We start from the raw sequence: 23,466 nt of genomic DNA, 5'->3' as shown, positions 1-23,466 counted from the left end.
CTGGACATTGGTTTTCTTGTTCTTATTTTAGATCAGCCCGAGGTTGGCGGGGGGCGAATGGAGACTCTTCCTCCTCCAGGGTTCTTTGTGTAGATTAGTTTTATGACGGTGCGACAGGCACACTGCAAGTTGGGGTGGCTTATGAGTCGTACGCAGGGGTGCAGGGTGGGGGGTGTTGTAACGGGGTTAAGTTGGGGGGTGGTGGGGGGGTGTTTGTGTGACTTTTTCTTTTCACGAGGCATCGCATTGTTTTTTTCATTTGCTCTGGTCGTTGGGTCTTGTGTGGGGGGTGCTGCGCCCTTTTCTTGGGGATGGGGGGGTGGCGAGTTGAGACTGCTGTCCTGGAATGTCAATGGGTTGGGAGATAGGATAAAGCGAGGGGTTGTGTTACAGTTCCTTAGACGCCATTCCCCTGACATTGTCCTTCTGCAGGAAACGCATCTAATAGGAAATGCTTGTCAGGCCATGAATAGACGTGGATACCGGCTGGTGGCTCACTCTGGGTTTACTTCTGGCTCCAGGGGGGTGGGCATTCTCATCAGGTCCTCTCTCCCTTTTGAAATCGATGAAGTGACGCTTGACGACAGGGGGCGCTATGCTGCGCTCACTGATAGGTGGGAGGGGAAGACACTGTCCATACTTTCGGTATATATCCCTCCGGGCCTACAGGCCTCAACTTATGCCGATCTTGGCAGGGTTATATTAGGTCTTCCTGAGGGCCTCCTGATCCTCGGCGGGGACTTTAATTCCGTGGTTTCTGGCACTTCTGATCGTTGTCCCCCTAGGGATTTGGCTAGGTCCCATATGTGGCTGGGTGACTTGCTCGAAACCCTTGGGCTGATAGACAGTTGGAGGTTGATGCATCCTACGCAGTTACAATACACCTTTCATTCTGGGGCCCATGGCAGTCTCTCCAGGCTAGACTATTTTTTGATGCCTTCGGCCCAATCCTCCTCCATTAGAGAAGTTCGTCATCTCCCCAGAGGTATTTCTGATCATTCCCCTTTGTGGCTTTGTTTCGAGGTTGGGGTGGGCAGTGAGGGTAGAGTTGCCCCTATTAATCCTTGGTACTTCCGCAATCCCAAAACCCGCTCTGAACTTGTGAAAGCTATTGACCATTACTTTACTGAAAATGTGGGGTCTGTTTCATTGTGGGAAGCTTTTAAGACGGTTATTCGTGGGCACTCTCTGTCGCTAATTGCTGCCGCCAAGAAGGCTAACAACGTGGAACTTGTACGCTTGGAAACCGAAATAACTGTACTAGAGAATGATCTTGAATCGGGAGTGACTCGCGCGAAGCTGCATTCCCTCAGTTTGAAACAAGCCGATTACAGAGCTCTCGTTACTGATGCAGCGAAAGTGATGAATAGAGAGCAGCAGGGCAGGTTGTATGATGTGGGGGACAAGGCCGGTAAATTGCTTGCGTGCTTGGACAAGAAATAGAGAGTGAACCGCGTTGTTCCGGTGATTGAGAGGCTTGACGGTGAGTGTGTTATTGACCCTGTTGGGATCGTTCAGTGTTTTGTGGACCACTTCAAAACAGTGTATGCCTCGGTCTGTGATCGAGATGAGGAGGACTCCCACCTGTTGTTACGGGACATTGCATTGCCCTGTCTTTCTGACGCTGATAGAGACCTCATGGAGGCCCCTCTTACGGTGGATGAAGTCGCGGTTGCTATCCGTTGCCTTCGTTCTGGCAAGGCAATGGGCCCCAATGGTGTGCCTATTGAATTGTACAAACTGCGACCTGACAAAATGGCGCCCTACATAAGGGAGATGTTCCTTGAGGCTTTGGATTCTGGTTCCCTCCCCGCCGATCAGCGACTTGCTACCATCGTAGTCATCCATAAAGAGGGCAAGCCGCGTGATCGCTGTGCGTCGTACAGGCCCATTTCTTTACTTAATGCGGAACCTAAAATTCTGGCTAAATTGTTGGCTAATCGTTTGATTAAGGTGATCGGGGACTTGATCCATCCGGACCAGTCCGGTTTCATCCCACACCGAAACACCGCCCTTAATCTTCGAAGACTCCATGGAGTTCTCGCGAGGGCTGGGACGCTCACTGAATCGGCCATTTTGGCTTCCCTTGACGCTACCATGGCTTTCGATACTATCGAGTGGCCTTACCTTTGGGCGGCCCTCTCGAAGTTTGGATTTGGCCCGGTGTTCATCGCTTGGGTGAAACTCCTTTACGAGAAGCCCTTGGCCCAGGTGGTGGTTAACGGGAAGATGTCCGGTGTTTTTACACTTGGGCGTGGCACTCGCCAAGGTTGCCCGCTGTCTCCACTGCTCTTTGCCCTCGCTCTAGAACCATTAGCGGAATGGCTCCGTTGGGAGCCTTCAATGAGGGGCATTCGGTGGACTCCTGATTTTGAGGATCATGTCTCGCTATACGCAGACGATATCCTTCTCTACCTTACCTCCCCCCGGAAGTCCCTGAATGTACTTTTCAACGTTCTGACCTCCTTCGGAAAGAACTCGGGTCTCGTTATCAATTGGACTAAATCCTGTGTCTACGTTTTGGCAGGAGGTCCATTGCCTCGTAGATTTCCAATTCAAGTAACTGAGACTGGCTTTAAGTACTTAGGGATTTATGTGTCCTTGAACCCCAGTGTGCGCTATGAGCGTATTCTGTTGCCCCCTCTTCAACGGCTGAAGCTTGATGTTGCACGATGGCGTAAGTTGTCACTGTCACCGCTAGGTCGTGCGGCTCTCTTTAAGATGATGTCGCTGCCCAGATTCTTGTATGCACTTCAGAACTCTTTTGACCCAGTCCCTTCGGATTATTTTCGTGAAGTGGAGAGCCTACAGAGACAACTAGTCTGGGACGGGCGTGCGCGCATTGCTTTTTCCAAACTCACGCTTCCGTGGTATGATGGTGGCATTGCCCTCCCAGACATCAGGCACTACTACTGGGCTTCTCAGCTGAGTGCGGTCAACCACGCGACTTATGCTCCCGGTCCTGCCCCGGCTTTCGCAATGGATAACTATCTTTTGCCGGGGGGGTAATTTCACCAGGGTGCTATATTCCAAGAGGCTCTATAGAACACTGGCCGGACCCACTAAAATTGCTGTACGGGTGTGGCATGACACGATTGCGGCATTGGGGTGGTGTGATAGACTTACCCGCGCAACCCCTTTGTATGAGTCCGAAGGTTTGGGTGATTTGTGGAGAAAGAAAGGCTTTGATAAATGGGATATGATTGGTATAAGCAAGGTGGGTGACCTCTGGTCTAAAGGTAACGTTAAGTCCTTTGAGGTGCTAAAGGCGGAATACGAGCTCGGTGACACAGAATTCTTTAGATATGCTCAGGTCCGCCATGCCCTATTGTCAGTTTTTGCTGTGGGTACCGATATTCCTGAGTCCTCCCCTCTTGAGGACCGTATCCTAGATGGCCATGTTCCCGACAGCACAATTTCATTGATCTACAAGAAGCTGATCAATAACAGGGCCGATCTGTTTGTGCGCCTCAGGGCTTTGTGGACTGCTGACGGATTAGAACTAGACGACGAGGACTGGCAATCGGCTCTGTCCTCGCCTAAGGAGGTTGCCATACCTGCTCGCCTTAGATTCGTCCAACTCAAGATCCTCCATCGCGTGTATGTTACTGGTCCGAGTCTGGTTCGTATGGGCTATTCTTCAGACGGGTTGTGTAAGCGTGGCTGCGGTATGACTGGTACCTTCCTCCACATTCTGTGGGAATGTCCGGAGGTGGTTGAGTTTTGGTCCCGAGTGCATGTGGTGATGGAAAGGGTCACTGGTGTGCCGCTGCTGCCTGAAGCCAGGCCTTGTCTTTTGAATGTCTGGGAACCGAACAATTACAACACGTCACAGGTTCATTGGGCGACCCTTGGTAATATGATTGCGAAGAGGGACATTGCGCAGCTCTGGGGCTCCCATAGGCCGCCTACTGTACTGCAGTGGAAAGAAAACATGGATTGGTGCATGTTTCGGGAGAAAACTGTGTATTTGTCACGGGGCAGGCCCAAGAAATGGGGCAGGATCTGGTCACAGTGGAACGCATATCGTGGAAATGTATGTACTCCCCCACATGAATCATCTTCCGATGTCTCTTTGTCCCCCTAACTGACATTCCGATTTTTATCAGTGACTGTATTATTGATTGTTTCCTCGCTGCCCCCTCCCCCCCCCCCTTTGAATATTGAATGCATTATACGTACTGTACAGTTGGAGCTCTGCCTGCACGGACTCATGATCATGCTTCATTGTATTCATGCCTTGTGAAGTTTGTTACTTTGTTTTTGAATGTTTTTAATACAAATTAAAAAAATTAAATAAAATAACTTGAAACCATCAGAGTTCGAAGCTTGTGCATCCCGGTTTTTCCAAGAGCTGAAGACAAACTATTAACAATAACGAGACTTTGATGCATGTGACCAATTTCGCAATCATACATTTCGGCCACCTGTTACTTTTATTAATGATGAAGCTGTAAACATATTCCCTTTGTTTAAGACTGTGTGTTTTTCCGTGTTAACGTTTACCTCCGTGTCACATTAACTTATTTGTTGGTTAGTTCTTTTATAATTTAGTAGATATTTATTCATCATCAAACACACAATGATTTGAAAAGGTTTGTTTCATCTTTACCCAGTCCTGTCCCCAAAAATCACCCGTGCCTCCTTTTACCTCTATTCTCCTCTCTTTTACCTCTACCCACCCCTAAACCCTCAAGTCACCCTCACCTCCCTTTACCACTACCCACCCCTGAGGCCTCGACCCATCCTCGCCTTCCTTTACCTCTACTCATCCCCGAGCCCTCAAGCCACTCTTACCTTCCTCCTCCCAGCCCTAGCCCTCAAGTTACCCTCATGTCCTTTTACTTCTACCCACACATGAGCCAGCAAATCACCCTCGCCTCCCTTTACCTCTACCCATCCCTTAACCCTCAAGTCACTCTCACCTCCCTTTACCTCTGCCCATCCCTACACCCTAAAATCACTTAAAAAATAACATAAAATGTATGCTATTTAAAACTGAAATTCCTAATGATGTGGTAAAGTGCTGCATAATACATTTACAAATACTTAACCTTCATGGTACGTTTCTTTGTGGTAAAGACTGTGTGGTAAAGGTCCTGTATGGTAAAGGCTCTTACCCCTTCATCAGAACATATCCCTGCCCCTTCCTTAAATACTCTACTGCCTTAGCAGCACCCCTAAATGTTTTTAGGGAATTTTTAGTTGTTTTCTGACCTTCAGTATGTTTGGTAAGCCCCTAAACAAACAAGCCTGACAGTGGAACCCTCAAATCCACAGCACCTGAACTGCTATCCTTCTAATATTCTGGCCCTTTTTCTATACTTATTGGGGTCTGTGTGCACACTGAAACGCACCCACTGTCACAGTGTAAGTCCTCAAGGGATCATAACAATTTAGAACATAAGCACAGGTGCACCACACGTCAATTTCAAAAACTGAGAAAGCAATTGTATAATCTCTATAAAACGCAAATATTATTCAAAGTTTTCCTTTTATTCCAATTTTTATTGCTTTTAAAATGTGATCATAAACATCAGTTTTCACAATGATACAGCCGACGCGTTTCATTTAGGTATAAGTCAATTTGCAGATTCCTTATAAGGCAGGGAATATATGAAAGATACAGGTGGGACACCAAGGCAAAGGCGCACATATGAGCATTAATCTCGCAGGCCTAATTGTAATCACCCTGTTGAATCACATAACACACCATATCATTAGCCCCAACAATGTATGCAGCAGACCCAAATCTGTGTCAATTCAAATACATTCTGTATGTTCAGAGTCAATGCCGGCAACCGATATTAAGCTGTCATCATGTCTCCAATGGCCAAACGTCATGGCAAGAAGGACGTCCTTCTTTAACCGCATCAACGCGGTGCAGAATTCCGCGGTGCGCTGAAGATTTTAAAAACCCGCGGTTCATGACGAGCTCAGCTCGTCATGAGCGTACGAGAGGTGTACCTCATGACGAGCTCAGCTCGTCATGAGCGTCGAAGGGGTTAAAATATCCCATGCCTTATAAGGAATCTGCAAATGGACTTATACCTAAACGCAGTATTGACCGGTTCAGGTGTACTCCCCTTTTTTTACGTATCATTCTGCGTAACCATCGGTGCCCCTACATTGGACCTAACCGGCATCCTTGATTCTTGTATCTTCTTGATCTTCATGACTATGAGGAATGTTGCATATACACTTGATATCGAATATCCCAGATAACCGTGACTTAGATGTGGAACGACACACAAGCTCCTGCTCCGGTTATTTTCTGGCTTTCCTTTTTGCTGTGACTGACTTTCTCAATTTATCAGTGCCCTGAAGAAGTCCTTTAGCAGGACAAAACCCGTCAGCTGTATCGTTGTGAAAACTGATGTTTATGATCACGTTTTAAAAGCAATAGAAATTGGAATAAAAGGAAAACTTTTAATAATATTTGTGTTGTATACAGATTACACAATTGTTTTCTCAGTTTTTGAAATTGGCGTGTGGTGCACCTGTGCTTATGTTCTAAAATGTTTGATAGGCCCCATTGCCTCATTCACAGTTAGCCCTCTCCCATCCCCAATCCTACATCCTCTACTTTAGGTCTTGCATGAGAGCGAACGCGCTGTTGCTTGCAAGGCATTATGCTTACTTACAGGGGGCTTGAAGCTTGCCCATTGTTTACTGTTGATTGGCTTCATTGTCGCTCTCATTTCCTTGTTTCACTTTGATCAGCGAGTGCTGGCTTCACTTCCTGTTCGTATGTTTGTCCCTACCCTGAAACATGGCCCAAGTACTGCTTCCCCTGCCAAGTGTTCTTCCATTGCTTTCCTTTTTCAGAAGTATGTTTTTTCCTTTTACTTGCACTCTCTTTCTCCTTCCTGTGTTGTTATTGCAAGGGAAGGAGAAGAGGTTGTGACCAAGGCCAACCAAGAGGGAAAGGAAAATCAGGAGAGGATGTAGGCAAAAAGCAAGATCACCTTCAAAGTCAATAGAAATGTAAAACAACAATGCTTGTGTTGAAGGCTATTGAATAGTCAATTTCTCTAGACACACGCTTACTGTAGAAGAACCACAAGTCTTAAATAAAGGATTATCTTTCTGTCCTGAAACACATTTTGATCTGGTGGAAACACACATTGATACCCTCAAATTTGTCAGAAAATTGGAACTTGCTGAACTATACACAACCCAACAAATAAGAAGCAACAAGGAAACAAAAGTGATAGACTACAGCAACAGAGATCTGACAATAGGACACACACCAGTCTTGATAAGTCTCTATCAATTAGCCAATAAATCAGATGTATAAGAAATGACAGATTAAAATTCTACAATTCTGTCAATCTCAGTCTAAATAAGTATAGAAAAATCGGAGTTCTGCCCAGTGCTGTCACCTGGTAAGAAATTTGAATTCTTTAATGAACTGGTACCATTTAATATTGACAGATTAGAAAACTGCATTCAATTGAAACACAAGGAAATTCTCACTCAAAAGATACATACAACTACACAAAATCTTTAAAGCAATGAAAATAACCCCCTAAAAGCTGATGAAGGCGGAAGTATTGTCATCTTGAATACAGTGAATTGAATCAAGGAAGCAAAACTACAATGGAATGATGAGGTCAATCCTAAAAAAATTAAAAGGTGACCCCATCAAAAAGATGACACAATTCTGGAACCAACAATTAAAAGATTGGCATACAGAGCTATTAATCATTGACAATTACAAGTTCCTGAGAATAAATGACCTAGTGATTCCCATCAAGTCTTTTTTAACGAAAATTAATAAAACCCTGAATAATCCCCCCGGGAGACTAATTGTGTAGGCCTGTGACTCATTACATGTAAGGTTTTCTACATATGTTGATTGTGAGAAGTTTGCCTGGTATATGATGTCCACAGTTCTGTGGGCACCTTGTATCAGTCCAAACAATCCCTTATGGTGATGGTTGTAAGTCAACCTTATAGACAAGCTATCCTAGAGGTAGCATGGACTAAGCAGCCTAAAGGCTTAACTCAAGAGGACATGTGAAGCCAGCTGTTTTACCATATGCAATCCTGTAATATCAAATGAAAGGACACCACACAAGTTATATATTATAAAAATATATGTATTTATTCTCAGAATAATCCCCACTACTCTTTATGAGCAATGAAGCACAAGCATTTAAACAAAAGCACAATATAACATATACAAGTTGCACGTTTTTGGATGAGGCCGGTGGCCACTCAAACCATATATCAATAAAGTGGTATAACAATCACTAATCGATCGGGGGTAAGGCCTAGGGCCTTGTGAATCGCTGGGACTACACTGGACTAACCACAGTTAGGACGGGAGTAGCCCGCGGGATTCGGGTGCAGTGCAAAAAGCACACGCATGCACCAATGCAAAGTCAATGGTGCGTAAAAGTTATCGTTTTACAGATTAAAGAGTCTTCCGACTGGACTAGGACTACCAAACTTTAGAGTTAGGCACTAGAGGTGTGTACCAGTGTGGGAACACCGGCGCTAGTAAGTTACCTCACCCACAGGAAGCGGGTGCACGGGTGCCAAAGTGTGTCGGGTTTCGTCACGCAGTTCGATGGTGCCTGAAGATGAAGATGCTACAGGCGTCCAGAAGAGAAGTGTCCGGTGAAGGGTACCTAAAAGCAGAGGGGACAGAGTCTGGGTCACTGGGCAGTGACCAGGAAGGAACCAGGAAGGAACCAGGCAATGTCGGGCGCAATCAGGTCGTTGTCGGGTGCATTGTCTCCGCTGCCACGTGGTCTCTGGGGCACCGAGGATGTCCTGGAGTGAATCACGAGCTGTCCCACGAAGGCTCTCGCTGTCGGCGGTGTCCGCTTCACGATCGGAGTCAACAAGCCTTGGCAAAGGCAACACACGCAGGATTCGAAGATGGCGTCTCACTCGGACCAGCAAGGTCTGAGCGGGTGCTCCTTTTCAGGGGAGCGAGGGCCAATCTGGAGCAACCAGATCAGCTGTTTAAATTCAAAGGTTCGTCGGTTCAGGGGCCACTAGCCAACGGGCAAGCGACCGGACCAACGCGTTGAGCAGAAAAATGCAGAAGGGCCCCACGCAGCACTCGTCGAGTGTAGAGGGGTGAGCTTCGGTGCAAAAGCTGCTCGGGGCTGGAGCTTCTCACGCTCCAATGCACAGCTTCGAGGGAGCCTCGGGTGCTGCACGGTCAGCGCTTCGTAGTTACTTCAAGATGGCCGCTCCCACGCTTCAGGTCGCCTCCACGGGTCCCAGCTCTGCATGGACTGTGGATCGGGCTGTTGGAAGTCAGGAAAGCTCGCTCTTGTCGGTCTCTGTCGCTCGAGTTCCGGCGGGAACTGCAACAAAGCAAACGTCGAGGTGCTGGATGGTGCCTGTTTGCACAGGGTGGTCACTCCTTGACCACAAGGGAGATTCTTCAGTCTTCTACGTCGAGTAGGATGTCGAAGGGTCCAGAGTTTCGTTTCATAAGTTTCAGTCAGGATAATCTGATGTGCATTGGCACTGCTCCCACCTATATTCCAAATCTGGGGGCTGGATTACCTGCTAGGTCCCTCCTATGGGTGGGACCCAGGAAGGGGGTGGTTACACCCCTTTCCTTTGTCCAGTTTGCCGCCAGGACTGGGGCTGGAGTGCCCCAGAACCGGTTTGACTGGAATCTGCCCAGGGACACCTTGTGCGCCCCTGGCAGTGTCTAGTTTCATTCAACCCTCCCTGCTACAATCCACTATGTCCTGTCTGGGGTTGTGTAACACCTCCCTGTGACAGGAGATCCTTTCATCAAGCCTCCTCTGTCGAGTATCGGTCAGCAGCAGGAGGCCAGACTAGTGTCTGTGGCAGCAGCATCCATTTTGTGATGCTGGGGCTCTGGTTAGGATTAACCGCATTTGCAGTAAGTAACATGTCTTCTCCCTCTAGAAGGGTGGAATGCTACCCCGTCGCCAGAACTGGCGAGGGGGTACTATTCCAAAGTGTATGACACCAAACACGACATGTTTTGATAAAGCCAAACCAAAGTTAGCATTAACCGCGAAGATTATAATGCACTTAAGAGTATATGGTATGGCAGTATCACTAGAACAGCTATAAGGAAATGTATCCGAAAGCTGCAGACAGGATCAGCTCATGCTAGAGCACCATCTCACATAAAACCAAGCACTCTGCCTCCAGGATTGTAAAGGCCTGCCATAGGAGTGACTGATAGGTATATATGTGTCCAGATATAGGTTTAGATATAGGTATACTATATCTAAGCAAGGGGTGATTACACCACCTTGCCCCAGCTGAGTGTTCAGCCAGTTGTGTCAATTTAAGAACCAGCCAGGGGTGGCAAAAGCTATGCTTCAGCCCCTGGCAGGCCTTGGATGCCCCTATGCCCTGGGCACCTATAGTGCACTGTACAGGGGCTGACCAGGAGTCCAGTATCAATGTGGTTATGTACCTGTAGTACATGTCTGTGAATTTAGAGACAGAACAGCAGGCTGTGGGTCTGATTAGCAGGCCCACAGCCACATTAAGTCGAAAACCAGTGAAGCAAAAAGCAAAAATTGGGGTGACCATAGGATAGCAGACCCTACTCTCCTACACAACCCCCCCCCCCCCCACGCAGGGACATTAAACTTAACCTTGACCAGATAAGTCTTCATGTTCTAAGTGGAAATACCTGGAGAGACCATCTGCATTGCCATGGTCAGTCCCTGGTCTGTGCTCCACTGTAAAGTCCATCCCTGTAGGGAAATGGACCACCTGAGCAGTTTGGGATTTTCACCCTTCATCTGATTAAGCCATAAGAGGGGCTTATGGTCTGTCTGAATTAGGAAGTGAGTGCCAAACAAGTATGGTCTCAACTTCTTCAGGGCCCAAACCACAGCAAAGGCCTCCCTCTCAATAGCTGACCAACGTTTCTCTCTAGGAGTCAGCCTTCGGCTAATAAAAGCAATGGGCTGGTCTTGACCATCTACATTGAGTTGTGAAAGCACAGCTCCCACCCCCAACTCAGAAGCATCTGTTTGAACAATGAACTGTTTGGAGTAGTCAGGACTCTTCAGGATAGGTGCAGAGCACATGGCCTTCTTCAGGTCATCAAATGCCTTTTGACAGCTAACTGTCCACTGAACCTTTTTGGGCATCTTCTTGGATGTCAAATCATTTAATGGTGTCACAAGGGACCCATAGTTCTTTACAAACTTCCTGTAATACCCAGTCAGGCCCAAGAAGGCTCTGACTTGTGTCTGGGTAGTTGGAGGAGCGCAGTCCTGTATGGGCTGGATCTTGCTCTCCAATGGTTGAACTTGACCCCCACCTACTAGGTGGCCCAAGTACACAACCTTGCTCTGCCCTATCTGACACTTGGTAGCCTTGATAGTCAGGCCTGCCTTTTGCAGGGCCTCCAGAACCTTCTTCAGGTGGATCAGGTGATCCTCCCAGGTAGAGCTAAAGACAGCAATATCGTCAAGATATGCTGCACAAAAGTCATCCAACCCAGAAAGGACTTGATTCACCAATCTTTGGAAGGTGGCAGGTGCATTCTTCAAACCAAAGGGCATCACCACAAACTGATAATGCCCACTGGGGGTAGAGAAGGCTGTCTTGGCCTTTGACTCCTCAGCTAACCTGATTTGCCAATAGCCAGCTGTCAGATCAAATGTGCTCAGAAACTTGGCAGAAGCCAATTTGTCAATGAGCTCATCTGCCCTTGGAATGGGATGAGCATCTGTCCTAGTGACAGCATTGAGACCTCTATAGTCCACACAAAATCTAATTTCTCTCTTTCCATCTTGGGTATGAGGTTTTGGCACAAGGACTACTGGGCTGGCCCAGGGGCTCTCTGATGGCTCAATCACTCCAAGTTCTAACATTATCTGCACCTCAGCCTTGATACAATCTCTGACATGGTCAGGTTGTCTGTAAATTTTGTTCTTTACAGGTAGACTGTCACCAGTGTCCACCACATGGGTGCACCAGGTAGTCTGACTGGGTGTGAGTAAAAACATGTGTCTATGGGCTTGCAAAACTTGTCTGCAGTCGATCTGTTGCTGGTCAGTGAGGCTGCCTGCCAAGGCTACTCCATCAACTGAGCCATCATCAGGGTTTTGGGAAAGCAGGTCTGGGAGAGGGTCACTCTCTTCCTCCTGTTCCCCATCTGTAGCCATGAGCAAGCCCATGCTTTCCCTGTCAACAAATGCTTTCAGTCTGTTCACATGGATCACCCTGTGGGGGTTCCTAGGGGTTTCAAAGTCCACCATGTAGGTGACTTCCCCCTTCTTTTCCAGTATGGTGTAGGGTCCAGACCATTTGCCCTGGATAGCTTCTGGGGCCACTGGCTCCAACAACCACACCTTCTGTCCTGCCTGGTACTCAGTCAGAACAGCCTTTTGGTAATGCCAAGCTTTCTGTAATTCTTGGCTGGCCTCCAGGTGTTTGGATGCTTTCTCCATGTACTCAGCCATCCTGGAGCGGAGACCAAGTACATAGTCCACTATGTCAAGTTTAGGCTTTTTGAGAGGTAACTCCCCTCCTTCCCTTACAAGACACAATGGACCCCTCACAGGGTGGCCAAACAAAAGTTCAAAAGGGCTGTAGCCAACCCCCTTCTGTGGGACCTCTCTGTAAGCAAAGAGTAAGCAGGGTAAAAGGATGTCCCATCTACGCCTGAGCTTTTCAGGTAATCCTTTTATCATTCCCTTTAGGGTCTTGTTGAACCTTTCAACAAGCCCATTGCACTGTGGGTGATAGGGTGTGGTGAACTTGTAGTTCACTCCACACTCCTTCCACATTGCCTTTAAGTATCCAGACATTAAGTTTGTACCTCTGTCTGAAAGTACCTCCTTTGGAAAGCCCACTCTGGAGAAAAGTCCAAGTAGGGCCCTTGCCACAACAGGAGCTGTTGTGGTCCTCAGGGGGATTGCCTCTGGGTACCTGGTGGCATGATCCACTACCACCAGGATAAATCTGTGCCCAGATGCTGTTTGGGGATCCATTGGTCCAACAATGTCAATCCCTACTTTCTCAAAGGGCACCCCCACCACAGGTAGTGGTATAAGGGGGGCCTTTGTTGTGCCACCTGATTTGCCACTGGCTTGGCATGTGACACAGGAGCGACAAAACTCCTTGGTATCCTCTGACATATGAGGCCAGTGAAAGTGAGGGACAAGCCTGTCCCAAGTCTTGTTCTGGCCTGAGTGTCCTGCAAGGGGAATATCATGGGCCAAGGTTAGAAGAAAGCCCCTAAATTGCAAAGGTATGACCAACCTCCTGGTTGTACCAGGCTTGGGGTCTCTAGCCTCTGAATAAAGGAGCCCATCATCCCAATACACTGAATGGGTACCTTGAGCATTCCCTGCAGCCTCAGCAGCAGCTTGCTGTCTGAGGGGTTCAAGTGAAGGGCAAGTCAACTGAGCCTGCCCCAGGTCTGCCCTTGAGGGTCCCCCTGTCCCCAGAAACTCAACCTGATCAGGCTCAAGCTCTTCAGAGACCGTCTCCTCTTGGATCACAGAATCACCCTCCTGTGAGGTCTGATCCTCAACCTGGGGCAAGTGGGAAGGCTCTGCCTTCAACCTCTTGCTCCTTCTCTTGGGTTGTGGTTGGTCTATTGTTTCAAGATCCACCACAGGTTCAGGTAGGCACTTCTTGGCCTGGGACCTGGTTACAGCAAGGACATGGGCTGATATCCCTAGCATTTCTGCATGAGTCCTGTACTCCACTTCTGACCATACTGATTCCTCCAGATCATTGCCCAACAAACAGTCAACTGGGAGGTCTGCACTAACAACAACTCTTTTGAGGCCAGTTACCCCTCCCCAGGAGAAATTAACAACAGCCACACTATGTTTAGTAGTGGTGTTGCTAGCATTGGTCACTAGGTAATTCTCACCTAGTATCATCTGTTCAGGGTCCACAAAGTTAGGTGTCACCATAGTGACACTGGCACAAGTGTCCCTGTAGGCCTGAGCCAGTTTCTCATTAATTAAAGGCGTCTGCCTGTACTTGCCCAGGTTACTAGGACTCACAGCAGAGGACATAGCTATGTCCCCCTCACAGATCAGAACTGCCTGAGTAGGCATCCTGACTAGGCCAGTCTCCATCTCAGTACCCATGGTTAACCCCACTATAGCCTTGGGTTGTGTACTACTACTGCTAACTGTACTAGGGGGTGCAGGTGTCTTAGGGACTGCAGTAGTAGCAACCGGATTTCTCTTAGTGCATTCACTTCCCCAATGAGAATTGGACTTGCAAAAGTTGCACCAAGGTTTCTTTGGGCCATCATTCTTCTTTTTCTTGTTTCCATTTTGGGAACCACCCTCCTTACTATTAGTTTGGGGGCCTGTAGAAGACTTCTGGTCTTTATCTTTCTGATTACCACCCTTTTGATCTGCTTTCTTCTGATCACCTCCTTGGTTCTGGGGTTTCTGCTTAACCCTTGTTCTGACCCATTTGTCTGCCTTCTTTCCCAATTCTTGGGGAGAGGTCAGATCAGAGTCTACAAGGTGTTGATGCAATAGCTAGTTCTGACAGTTATTAAGGATCTGCTCTCTCATTATAAGATTGTATAATCTGGTATAGTCTGAGACTTTACTTCCCTGCAACCAACCCTCCAGAGCTTTAGTGGCACAATCAACAAAATCAGTCCAGTCTTGAGTCTGTGCTTTTTGGGTGTCTCTGAACAACAACCTGTATTGCTCAGTGGTTAGGCCAAACCCTTCAATAAGAGCACTCTTCAAGACAGAGTAGTTTTTAGCATCCTCAGGTCTAACTGTGAGGAGCTTATCTCTCCCTTTCTCAGAAAAGGAGAGCCACAAGATTGCCGCCCACTGATCTGAAGGAACCTGCTGTACCATGCAGGCCCTCTCCAGAGCAGTTATCCACTTGTGGATGTCATCCCCATCTCTGTAGGGGGGCACAATCTTACTCGGGTTTCTATTGTCATAGGACCTGTCCTTATCTCTTGGGATAGTGCTGCCACCAGTGGGAGTCTCCCCACTTAACTTTTGCTCTCTTGCAAGAGCTAGTCTAGCTTGGGCCAGGGCTAATTCCTCTCTTTCTATTTGGAGATTAACTGCTCTCATCCTGGCCCTATGCTCTTTTCTTTGAGGGGAAGTCATTCCTCTCTGTGATTCCCTTGAGGCACTAGAAATGTGAGAATCCCTGGAAGGGCTCCTCTCTCTCCTATTGCCTGGGAGAATCCTGTTATGTATTCTGGGGAGGTGCTGGCCCTCTCCATTTCCATGTAGGTCCAAGTTGGCTTGGCTAAGCCTTCCAACTGGTACCTGGCTAACCCTTTGATCCACATCTGAATCTTCACCATTTGAATCTGGGTTCACCTCCTCATCTTCTACATCTGGGGGGGTGTTCTCAGTATCTGGGGGGTTCACTCCTTCTCCTGTTCCTGAGGGAACTACTATAACTCTCTCAAGGTCATCCTTCTCCAGGATGGCTATCATGATAGGAATGGTAGGGTTGTGACCCTTTCTCAGCTTCCTTGCAGTGCACAAGGCACTCAAGTCTTTGTAGCTGAATTTGTCATAGCTGGAGGTTGCCTGTGGAGGGTCAACCTTCACAGGTAGAGAGCCTGTAGCTTCACCTGTGCCAGACATGACTTTAGTGTGGTGTAAGTGATGCACCTACCTACACTAAGTGTTTTCCTACTGTACCTTACTAGTGAGTTGTAGTCAGCTCCACTACTCTTTATGAGCAATGAAGCACAAGCGTTTAAACAAAAGCACAATATAACATATACAAGTTGCACGTTTTGGATGAGGCCGGTGGCCACTCAAACCATATATCAATAAAGTGGTATAACAATCACTAATCGATCGGGGGTAGGCCTAGGGCCTTGTGAATCGCTGGGACTACACTGGACTAACCACAGTTAGGACGGGAGTAGCCCGCGGGATTCGGGTGCAGTGCAAAAAGCACACGCATGCACCAATGCAAAGTCAATGGTGCGTAAAAGTTATCGTACCTTGTCCAAATATGTATAGCAGTAGTATTTGCACAGGGTCAGATGGGTCTGAAATTGTGATAATGGAATGAGCAACATATAACTCCTTTCGAAGTACTGTATTGTGGATGATGATTGTTTTAATGTAAATTTTGTATATCATTTATTGCACTCTTTTAAATTGACTAGTACAAAATATGAATTGGGAATTTTATATCTATATGTACTTTTATTGGATTTTAACCGAAACAAGTTATTTGAACATGACCGCATAAACCTGTGCAAAGGCAGTCACTATCCAATTAGATAATGACTCGCCATTCCCATGTACCTTGCTAGTTTGGTGAGATTTTGTGAAATTACCTCTGTCACAAATTTTACTAAGTGTAAATGCCTTATAACTTAAAAAATACTTACCCTGCTTACCTACTATACCCAAAAAGGATAATCCTTGATGTATAATCCTGACAAATTACATGTAAACCCGTTCAGCCATTTTTGCTCTACGTTGCATACAATAGTCTATAAAAAATGCATTGGTGAAGAAACACGATTTGGGACCCCCTTTCATGTTTGAAACCCCTTAAAAATTCACCATAAAAATGAACATCTTTACAAAATGCAGAAAATGCTATACGACTGGAAAGTTTGGTGTGATTCGTCAAACAGATGGAAAGTTATTAGGGAGCAACAATCTGAGGAATTCCTATATCTGGGAATCCTAACTATAACTACAGAGTGGCAATCAGATTAAATGTGACTTCTTTCTTTTTATCTATTGTAGTTGTTATGTATTTGCTTATTGGTTTCCATTAGCACGTGACCATAAATTGTTCTTTCAGTTATTCATGCAATAAATCTGAAACTTTGCATATACAGTCAAGTTTATTTTTTGTCTTCTTTGAGACTTTTATTAGCATTGTGCTACTGAAAGCACTAGGTTTTGGCTCTTATAACTCCATACCACTTCATAACATCACTTGCAATAGCAAAAATGATCATCTACATAGTCTAATGTACATTGTTGTGAAATTTCATTACAATCCGTTCAGGCATTTTCCCACTACCTCCAATACAAAAAGTCTATGTAAAATGCATTGAGGTTAAAACCTGTTTTGGGGCACCCTTCTTTTTGTGCATTCCCTTGACCAATCACTGCAAAACATTCAATCATCCACCAATTTCAAAGGAAGAATAGAACTGGATAGGTTTGTGGAGATACGTTAAACAGGTGCAAAGGTATTAAAGGTCAAAAATACAAGGAGTTCATATCTCTGGTAACTCTAAATATAACTACAGAGTGGCTGTCGCAACCTGCCAATAGTGATGCGAAAATAAGTCCTATTCATTCTCCATGGATCTTTACACTTATTTCCACCTGGGCATTACATTTCTAGTGACTAAAGCCTTCTCTCAAACCATTCTTAATAATTTGTCACTATGAAACTCCTTCCTTCCAATCATTTTGCTTCAATTGTAAGTTTTCATTCCCTCCCATGAAATTCCGTCCACTGTCAATGCGTAATGCCTGTGCAGTTAAAAATGTGCATGCTCGGTCCATCTTGTATTATTCTATCATTCTGGACCAATACCAGTTCTTGTACCCATACCTGAGCCGTCGTTCCCTATCTCCCTAATACATTAGCTCATCTGGAGATCGTAGTTGCCTGTTTGTTGTAACTGTTTTCATGGGTAGATGTATGGTTGTTTGTCATGGACAACAACAACCTTATTTGCAGGGATTAGGAGGAAGTGGTGGTGTTAGAGGGTTGTGTGTGTACATACACATCAATAACTGTGCGGTGTAAACTGATTAGAAAAGTCTTCCTGTCACTTCCTAGCCTGTTTAGGATGTCCCTTCGACTATGAAGGTACAAGTGTTCATATCTTTACATTACAGAAGCAAGTATGGTGACTAAACTCTTCTTGTTATTCGCATTAAATAAGCTCTAATTTTTCCCTGGTCGTATGCATTCATGCCTTCACCTTAAATGGTACGACATAGCTAACATCTTTTACTCTTTCAGTTTCTCAACGACAATTGAAAGAATATTCTAAATGGTATCACTGTAATTTGGGATTATCCTTGTTATTCTTTTTCAGCCTGGTGATTTCTTATATTTTCCCAGGGGAACTATCCACCAAGCAGACACTCCTGTTGGCATTTCACATTCTACTCATGTGACCATAAGTACCTACCAGAATAAGTAAGTGTTCACATAGAAATGAAAGCCTAAAATCGAAGTCTGCTGCTTTTACTGATTGGTGACAAGATTTTATAATATTTTTTGCAGCTAACCTGTTATTTTGATGGACTGACAGTCAATAACGCTACTTTTGTATAGCGATGAAAATGCAGACATTGCTAAAACATGATTCCCTAACAAGAACATCACCAATCTGCAAATGTTTAAAAGAAAACCTGTAATAACGTAACCTCAATAGTTTTAAGTATATGATGTATAGAAAAAGCAAAAGCTAAGTATACTGAAGTACCTTTATGCTTTGACTGTCATTGGTAATCTTTAATGAATCACTGAAGTCCTGTTTTTTAAATTAAGTGTTTTTTATTTTTGTATAGCAACGAATTACTCGACCAGTAGCCTCGAGGTTAATAAAGAAAATGCACAAATACAATAAATAAACCAAACACAAAAATAAAATAGACCCATAGCAGATGGTACAAGCAGCTATCCCTTATTTAGCATGTGATCCTGCAAGCGAGAACATTTTTTAATTTATATAGTTTTAAGTGATGCGTAAGGAGATTAAAAAGGGGGGTGGGGGAGGGTTTAACCGCCGCTTTCCTCTGCCTCCAAAGGCAAAAATAGAAGTTTTATTTGATATAGTTTTGAGGGATGGGTAAGAGAGATTCGGGGTGTTTATTCCCTGTAAAAAAAAGTCCACATTTATTTTTGTATTTTAAAAATATAAATATTTTGGGGAGGATTACATTAAATGTGGGTGTTGTAATTTTTCTTTCAACAATGATAAATCCTCTGAGCTCTATTTGTCTGTAGTATTCTTTTTTAAAGAAATACTATTCTAAACTTATTTACATGAGTATTAACATTGGTATTTGAAAAATCTTTGAATATATTTTCAGAGCAGGATGCTAGTTGTGTAGGGGCCAGAGTGAGGAGAAGTTTCAATTTTCAGTATTTAATTTTCTTTTTTAACATATAAGATAACTACTGCAATAGGCATATTTTTCTGTAGTACATTTTTAAAATACTAATCTTTCACAGTATTATTATTATTTTTAATCCATGAAGCATTGTTTTATCAGGAGAGGGATTCATGTGTTTTTTATTTTCAGATTGAGCATTCAAGACCTCTTGTATATACTTTAGTATATACTTATATACATTAGTATATACTTATATGTGTATGTACGTTGCGGGCTCTGGAGATCAGCCCTAGGACTTGTCTGCCTCCGCTTAGGGACTTTTTTCTGTTCAATAGCCTCTATTTAACTGTCTTGCTGGAAAACAACCAGTAAAGGTCAGTAAAATACTAGAATTGCTTTCTGCTGAGGGACTTTCCTTTGTTTAATTTTTCGGGCAACTGCCTCTATTTAACTTTCTTGATAGAAAACGACCAGCAGAGGTCAGTAAAATACCAGAATCACTTAAGCATTCTCTAGATTCCAGTCCATAGAAATTGTCTTCCACAAGCACCCATAAACCATATTTCTCTCCATGTGTTCCAATACCAGGCATGTCAAGCAGTTTGGTGCTTACTTTCCCTCCATGTTAAAGAACAGTAGATATTTCAGCACACAGGCTAAAGTGCTGCATAACTAAATACATATAAGTTCCCAAAGGCGAGACTTGTTGCGTTGCAAATGCTTGTTTTATTTATTTTTTAGTAAACATACCTGATAGGTACTATCTAGTGTGTTTAGTAACAAAATACACAAGCATTATACCATAATTTATATTCCAGTTTAATATTCTTAATATTAAAATAAATACTGTACCTTCATTTAGGTCACGCCTGAGACAGCGCACATGTGCACTGTCGCGTCTGATGACTGGGCGTTGTGCTTGCAAAGACGTTTTGTAATGGTTACCTTTAAGGGTCTTAGAACCCGCCAATTACTTACCAATGGTTGGTTTTACTGCCACTCTCATTTCCATTCTTCACATTGGTCAGCAGATTCAGCGTATTCGGTTTCACTTTCTCTCTGTTTGACCATTCGATGGAGCATTAATCAAGTACTAACTAATTGTTTTATTAGAGGCTTTACCGCTGCTCACGCACTGGTACTTATTTTTCTTGTTGTTTTTAAAGACTTCTGCATGGATAGTACAATGTATGTTTGAGACCCCTCTGTAGATTTAAAATTGCTGTTCAGCAAACATTCCTTGCAAACATTTCTGTTTTTATTCCTGTTAGGTTCCAGAGCAGCAGCAGTCAATCCTAAAATACTACACTGCCTAGTGTTTAAGTTTCTGGCCCTGTCACCCAGCGCTACTGATGCAACTTAATCCAGCTTTGACCCTCTCGTAATTCCAACACGTCATGCCCACATGTAACTGTCAATAAACTTCACTACTGCTGTGCAGCAGTGCTGAAGTGGAATTCCATGCATCATTACCAATTTACTTAATTGTGAGAAGTTGAACTGTGTATATTCCAGTAATGGAGAACACACAGCCCTGCACATGTACATCAATAGTATGTTATTCCTGTATGTACTCCAGCTCTACTATTTCGCCTCTACTATTCCTGTACTTCACCCCCTCAAATAGCATCATTGACGCACCTCGAAACCAGCATACAGCAGTACTCTCTACTCCAGTCTGTGGTCTCAACACACAGCTTTGCTGATGTAACTCAATCCTAGCATGCATCACTGACTTCTACACTAGTAGTCCTTCTGTTCTGTTAACTCACAATGATCCAGTCACACAGCAATGCTCTGCATGCATATATGTGGTGCATAGGCACAGTTCTGTTGATGCACCTTCCGTCTGACATGTAGAACTGCATTCCATTGCTCTAGTTGGTCCGATGGACACCTCTGCTTTTGTATCACAATCCTTACATGCTGCAGTACCTACCATTGCATTACCTGGACACATTCTACAGCTTTCCTGGTCAGGGTCAATCACACATTAATCAGCCTCAGCACAGTTGTTCACAAGGGACTAATTTAATTCAAAATGTATTATTTTTGCAAGTTCTTTCTATCTTTTAGCGATTTAAGCGTAGTTAGCAATTGATACAGTCGATATGTAAAAAAACAATTCCTTTTAGGTTCTTTTTACTCTATGACTTTAGAAAGAAACATATAAGCTGAGTTTAATAAATAAAGCAAGACCAAAATTTAAAAAATCCAATTAACAGAACCGGAGATATTGACTTCTAAAGTTTTAGATAAAAATAGTGCTTAAAAACATAAAGCGCCAAATGTTGATATCTGGTTGTGTCAGACTAGGACAGAGTCACAAGTTCAGGCCGGGGGCGATGGAGCACATGCCAGCTACAGGGACCCAGTTAAGCCTGCTGAACAAAGTACCTTAAAAAAATGGCTAGCAGCCAAGTCCATGCTTTGGTTCCGAGATGTGATGAGGCTGCAATGAGATGGCCTGTGTCGTAGTCGAGAATCCCATCAGTGGGGCTTGCAATGCGAAGTCCAGCATTGAGGATGCGGCTCTATGTGGGCAATGTGTCAGTTCTGAAGAGCTGCGAGGCTACATTGAGAAGTCTGGTGTCATTCTGCTTTCGGGGGCCCGTTGCTGGCCCCCGGGGTATTGGGGAGGGGTGGGGGGTGCATATGGGGGGTACCTATGGTATCCCCCTGCATTGTCATGGACATGGTGGCAGGCACCTCCCGGTGCCTGTCACCTTGTGCATGACAATGCACGCAGTGTATTCCCAGCGTTGTGGTCCGCCACAATGCTGGGAATGGAGGATGCCGCCACCATGATGGCAGTGGCATTCTAATCGCCGGTGCAGGACCGCCGCACCACTGGCGGCTGGTCCAAGCACCGCTAGGGTGATGGGCGGACGGAAGTCCTCCCGCCATCCTAATGAGACCCTAAGTAACAAACCTGAAACTCTCTTGTATTGATCTGTAGGCAGGACGCTGATTAATTGAATATTTTATTTTAAGAATTGTCCTTGGTTTTATTGTGGCTCTGTTGTATCACTTTTAAGTAATTGAAACAAGAAAATAAAATTCATTATTGTATGGTCTTCTTCGGCCCTTCTCCATGACAGATTCTTTGAGCAATCTCTAAGTCCGCTGCAGTGGAACTTGTCTGTCTCCCTGTCGTCTTCTTTCTTTCCTGGATGGTGAGCCCTGTAAAGGGCACTCTTTCTATAGGCAGGAGTCTGTAGATGTACTAATGGACCTCCAGCCATTGTCTTAGCTCTTAGCATTGTCGAAAAAACGTGATTTACCATTGGGTTTAACCTTCATGCGGGCCAAGAATAACAACATGTTTTCAAGTTCACGGCTTGAGATTTTGCCTAACTTCTGAGAATGATCGATGTTGCTGCTTCACTTTTAAGCTATAATCTAGAAATATCATGGTGGACTTTGCTCTGAAAGACTGGACCCCCTTTGTTGTGGCAGCTTGGAAATTGGTCTAGGTGGAGCACCAATGGAGGGGGGGGGTGTAAGGACGGGGTATGGAGCATAGCCCACTGTCAGTGAACGATAGGCTCTTTCAATTACAAAACATTGAGACAGGTCTTCTCTAGGTACCCTTGATTTAAGCCATGTGGTCATAAATTCGGTTTAGTTCATTGCTTCTGTCACTTCCATTATCCAAACTATAGGTACACTGTTTTGCTTAAATTGAAGATGTGACATGCTTGTTTCTTGAGATTCCGTATGGTGTCCTCGGCTTCTGAAATCCGGCCCTCAGTCTCTGTCACTATGTTACAGAGATCTTGATGGAGATGAGTAAGGCCCATGCTGACTTTGCAGATTTGATTTTTTAAACAAGAGCATGTGTCCCTAATCGCTTGCAAAATTGTTAAAGTTGTATGGAACCAATGATCTCGCTGTCTGGGCAGGAGGTCTAGTCAATTTACCATTGGTGCCTTGCATTGGGTGTCCCCAGTAGTGAATGGCACGCCTAGAGTGTTCTTCTAGCATGATGGTATCCTAGTTGTGTGTTCCTTTTTATGTCAGCTCTTTATTCAGCAACATGAGGAGCAGTTGGGTCCAGTGGAGCCTGCCCAACACCCGCGCAAAGTGGGAGGGCACAAGCCTCTCCGGCCTGGTCTTCACAATAGTTGCACATGACCACCTACCTATTGAGTGCTCGGGGTTCCCCACCGATCTTGCAAACCAGGGTGCACCTCTACCCAAGGACCCCACGGCACAGGATATGGCCTTAGGTGTAACGACAATCTGGGCTCGCTACTCCTCTTCACCACCTGGGGGGACAGCAACTTATGCAGCAGTATCGCAAGGGTCTGTTAATATTAGTGGAGTTGGGACGTATATGGAATATCTGGGGTTGGCAATTAATAAAGTTCTCTCGGACCACTGGGAACCAGTTCGCTGAATC

At 45.1% G+C, this 23,466-nt stretch overlaps 1 protein-coding gene across 3 annotated transcripts in view; it reads left to right on the top strand.

Annotated features, from left to right (window-relative positions):
• The window catches only part of RIOX2 (ribosomal oxygenase 2), a 905,982-nt gene that overhangs the window by 531,376 nt on the left and 351,140 nt on the right, over positions 1 to 23,466 (top strand). For all 3 annotated transcript variants that reach the window (XM_078657815.1, XM_078657817.1, XM_078657816.1), the window contains one exon: positions 18,035 to 18,138. In XM_078657815.1, coding sequence (XP_078513941.1) covers positions 18,035 to 18,138 — 104 coding nt within the window. The remainder of the gene's footprint in view (positions 1 to 18,034; positions 18,139 to 23,466) is intronic.

Source organism: Lissotriton helveticus, chromosome 8, assembly GCF_964261635.1.
Source record: "Lissotriton helveticus chromosome 8, aLisHel1.1, whole genome shotgun sequence".
NCBI classification, from domain to species: domain Eukaryota; kingdom Metazoa; phylum Chordata; class Amphibia; order Caudata; family Salamandridae; genus Lissotriton; species Lissotriton helveticus.
This window is presented reverse-complemented; position numbering and strand designations above follow the sequence as displayed.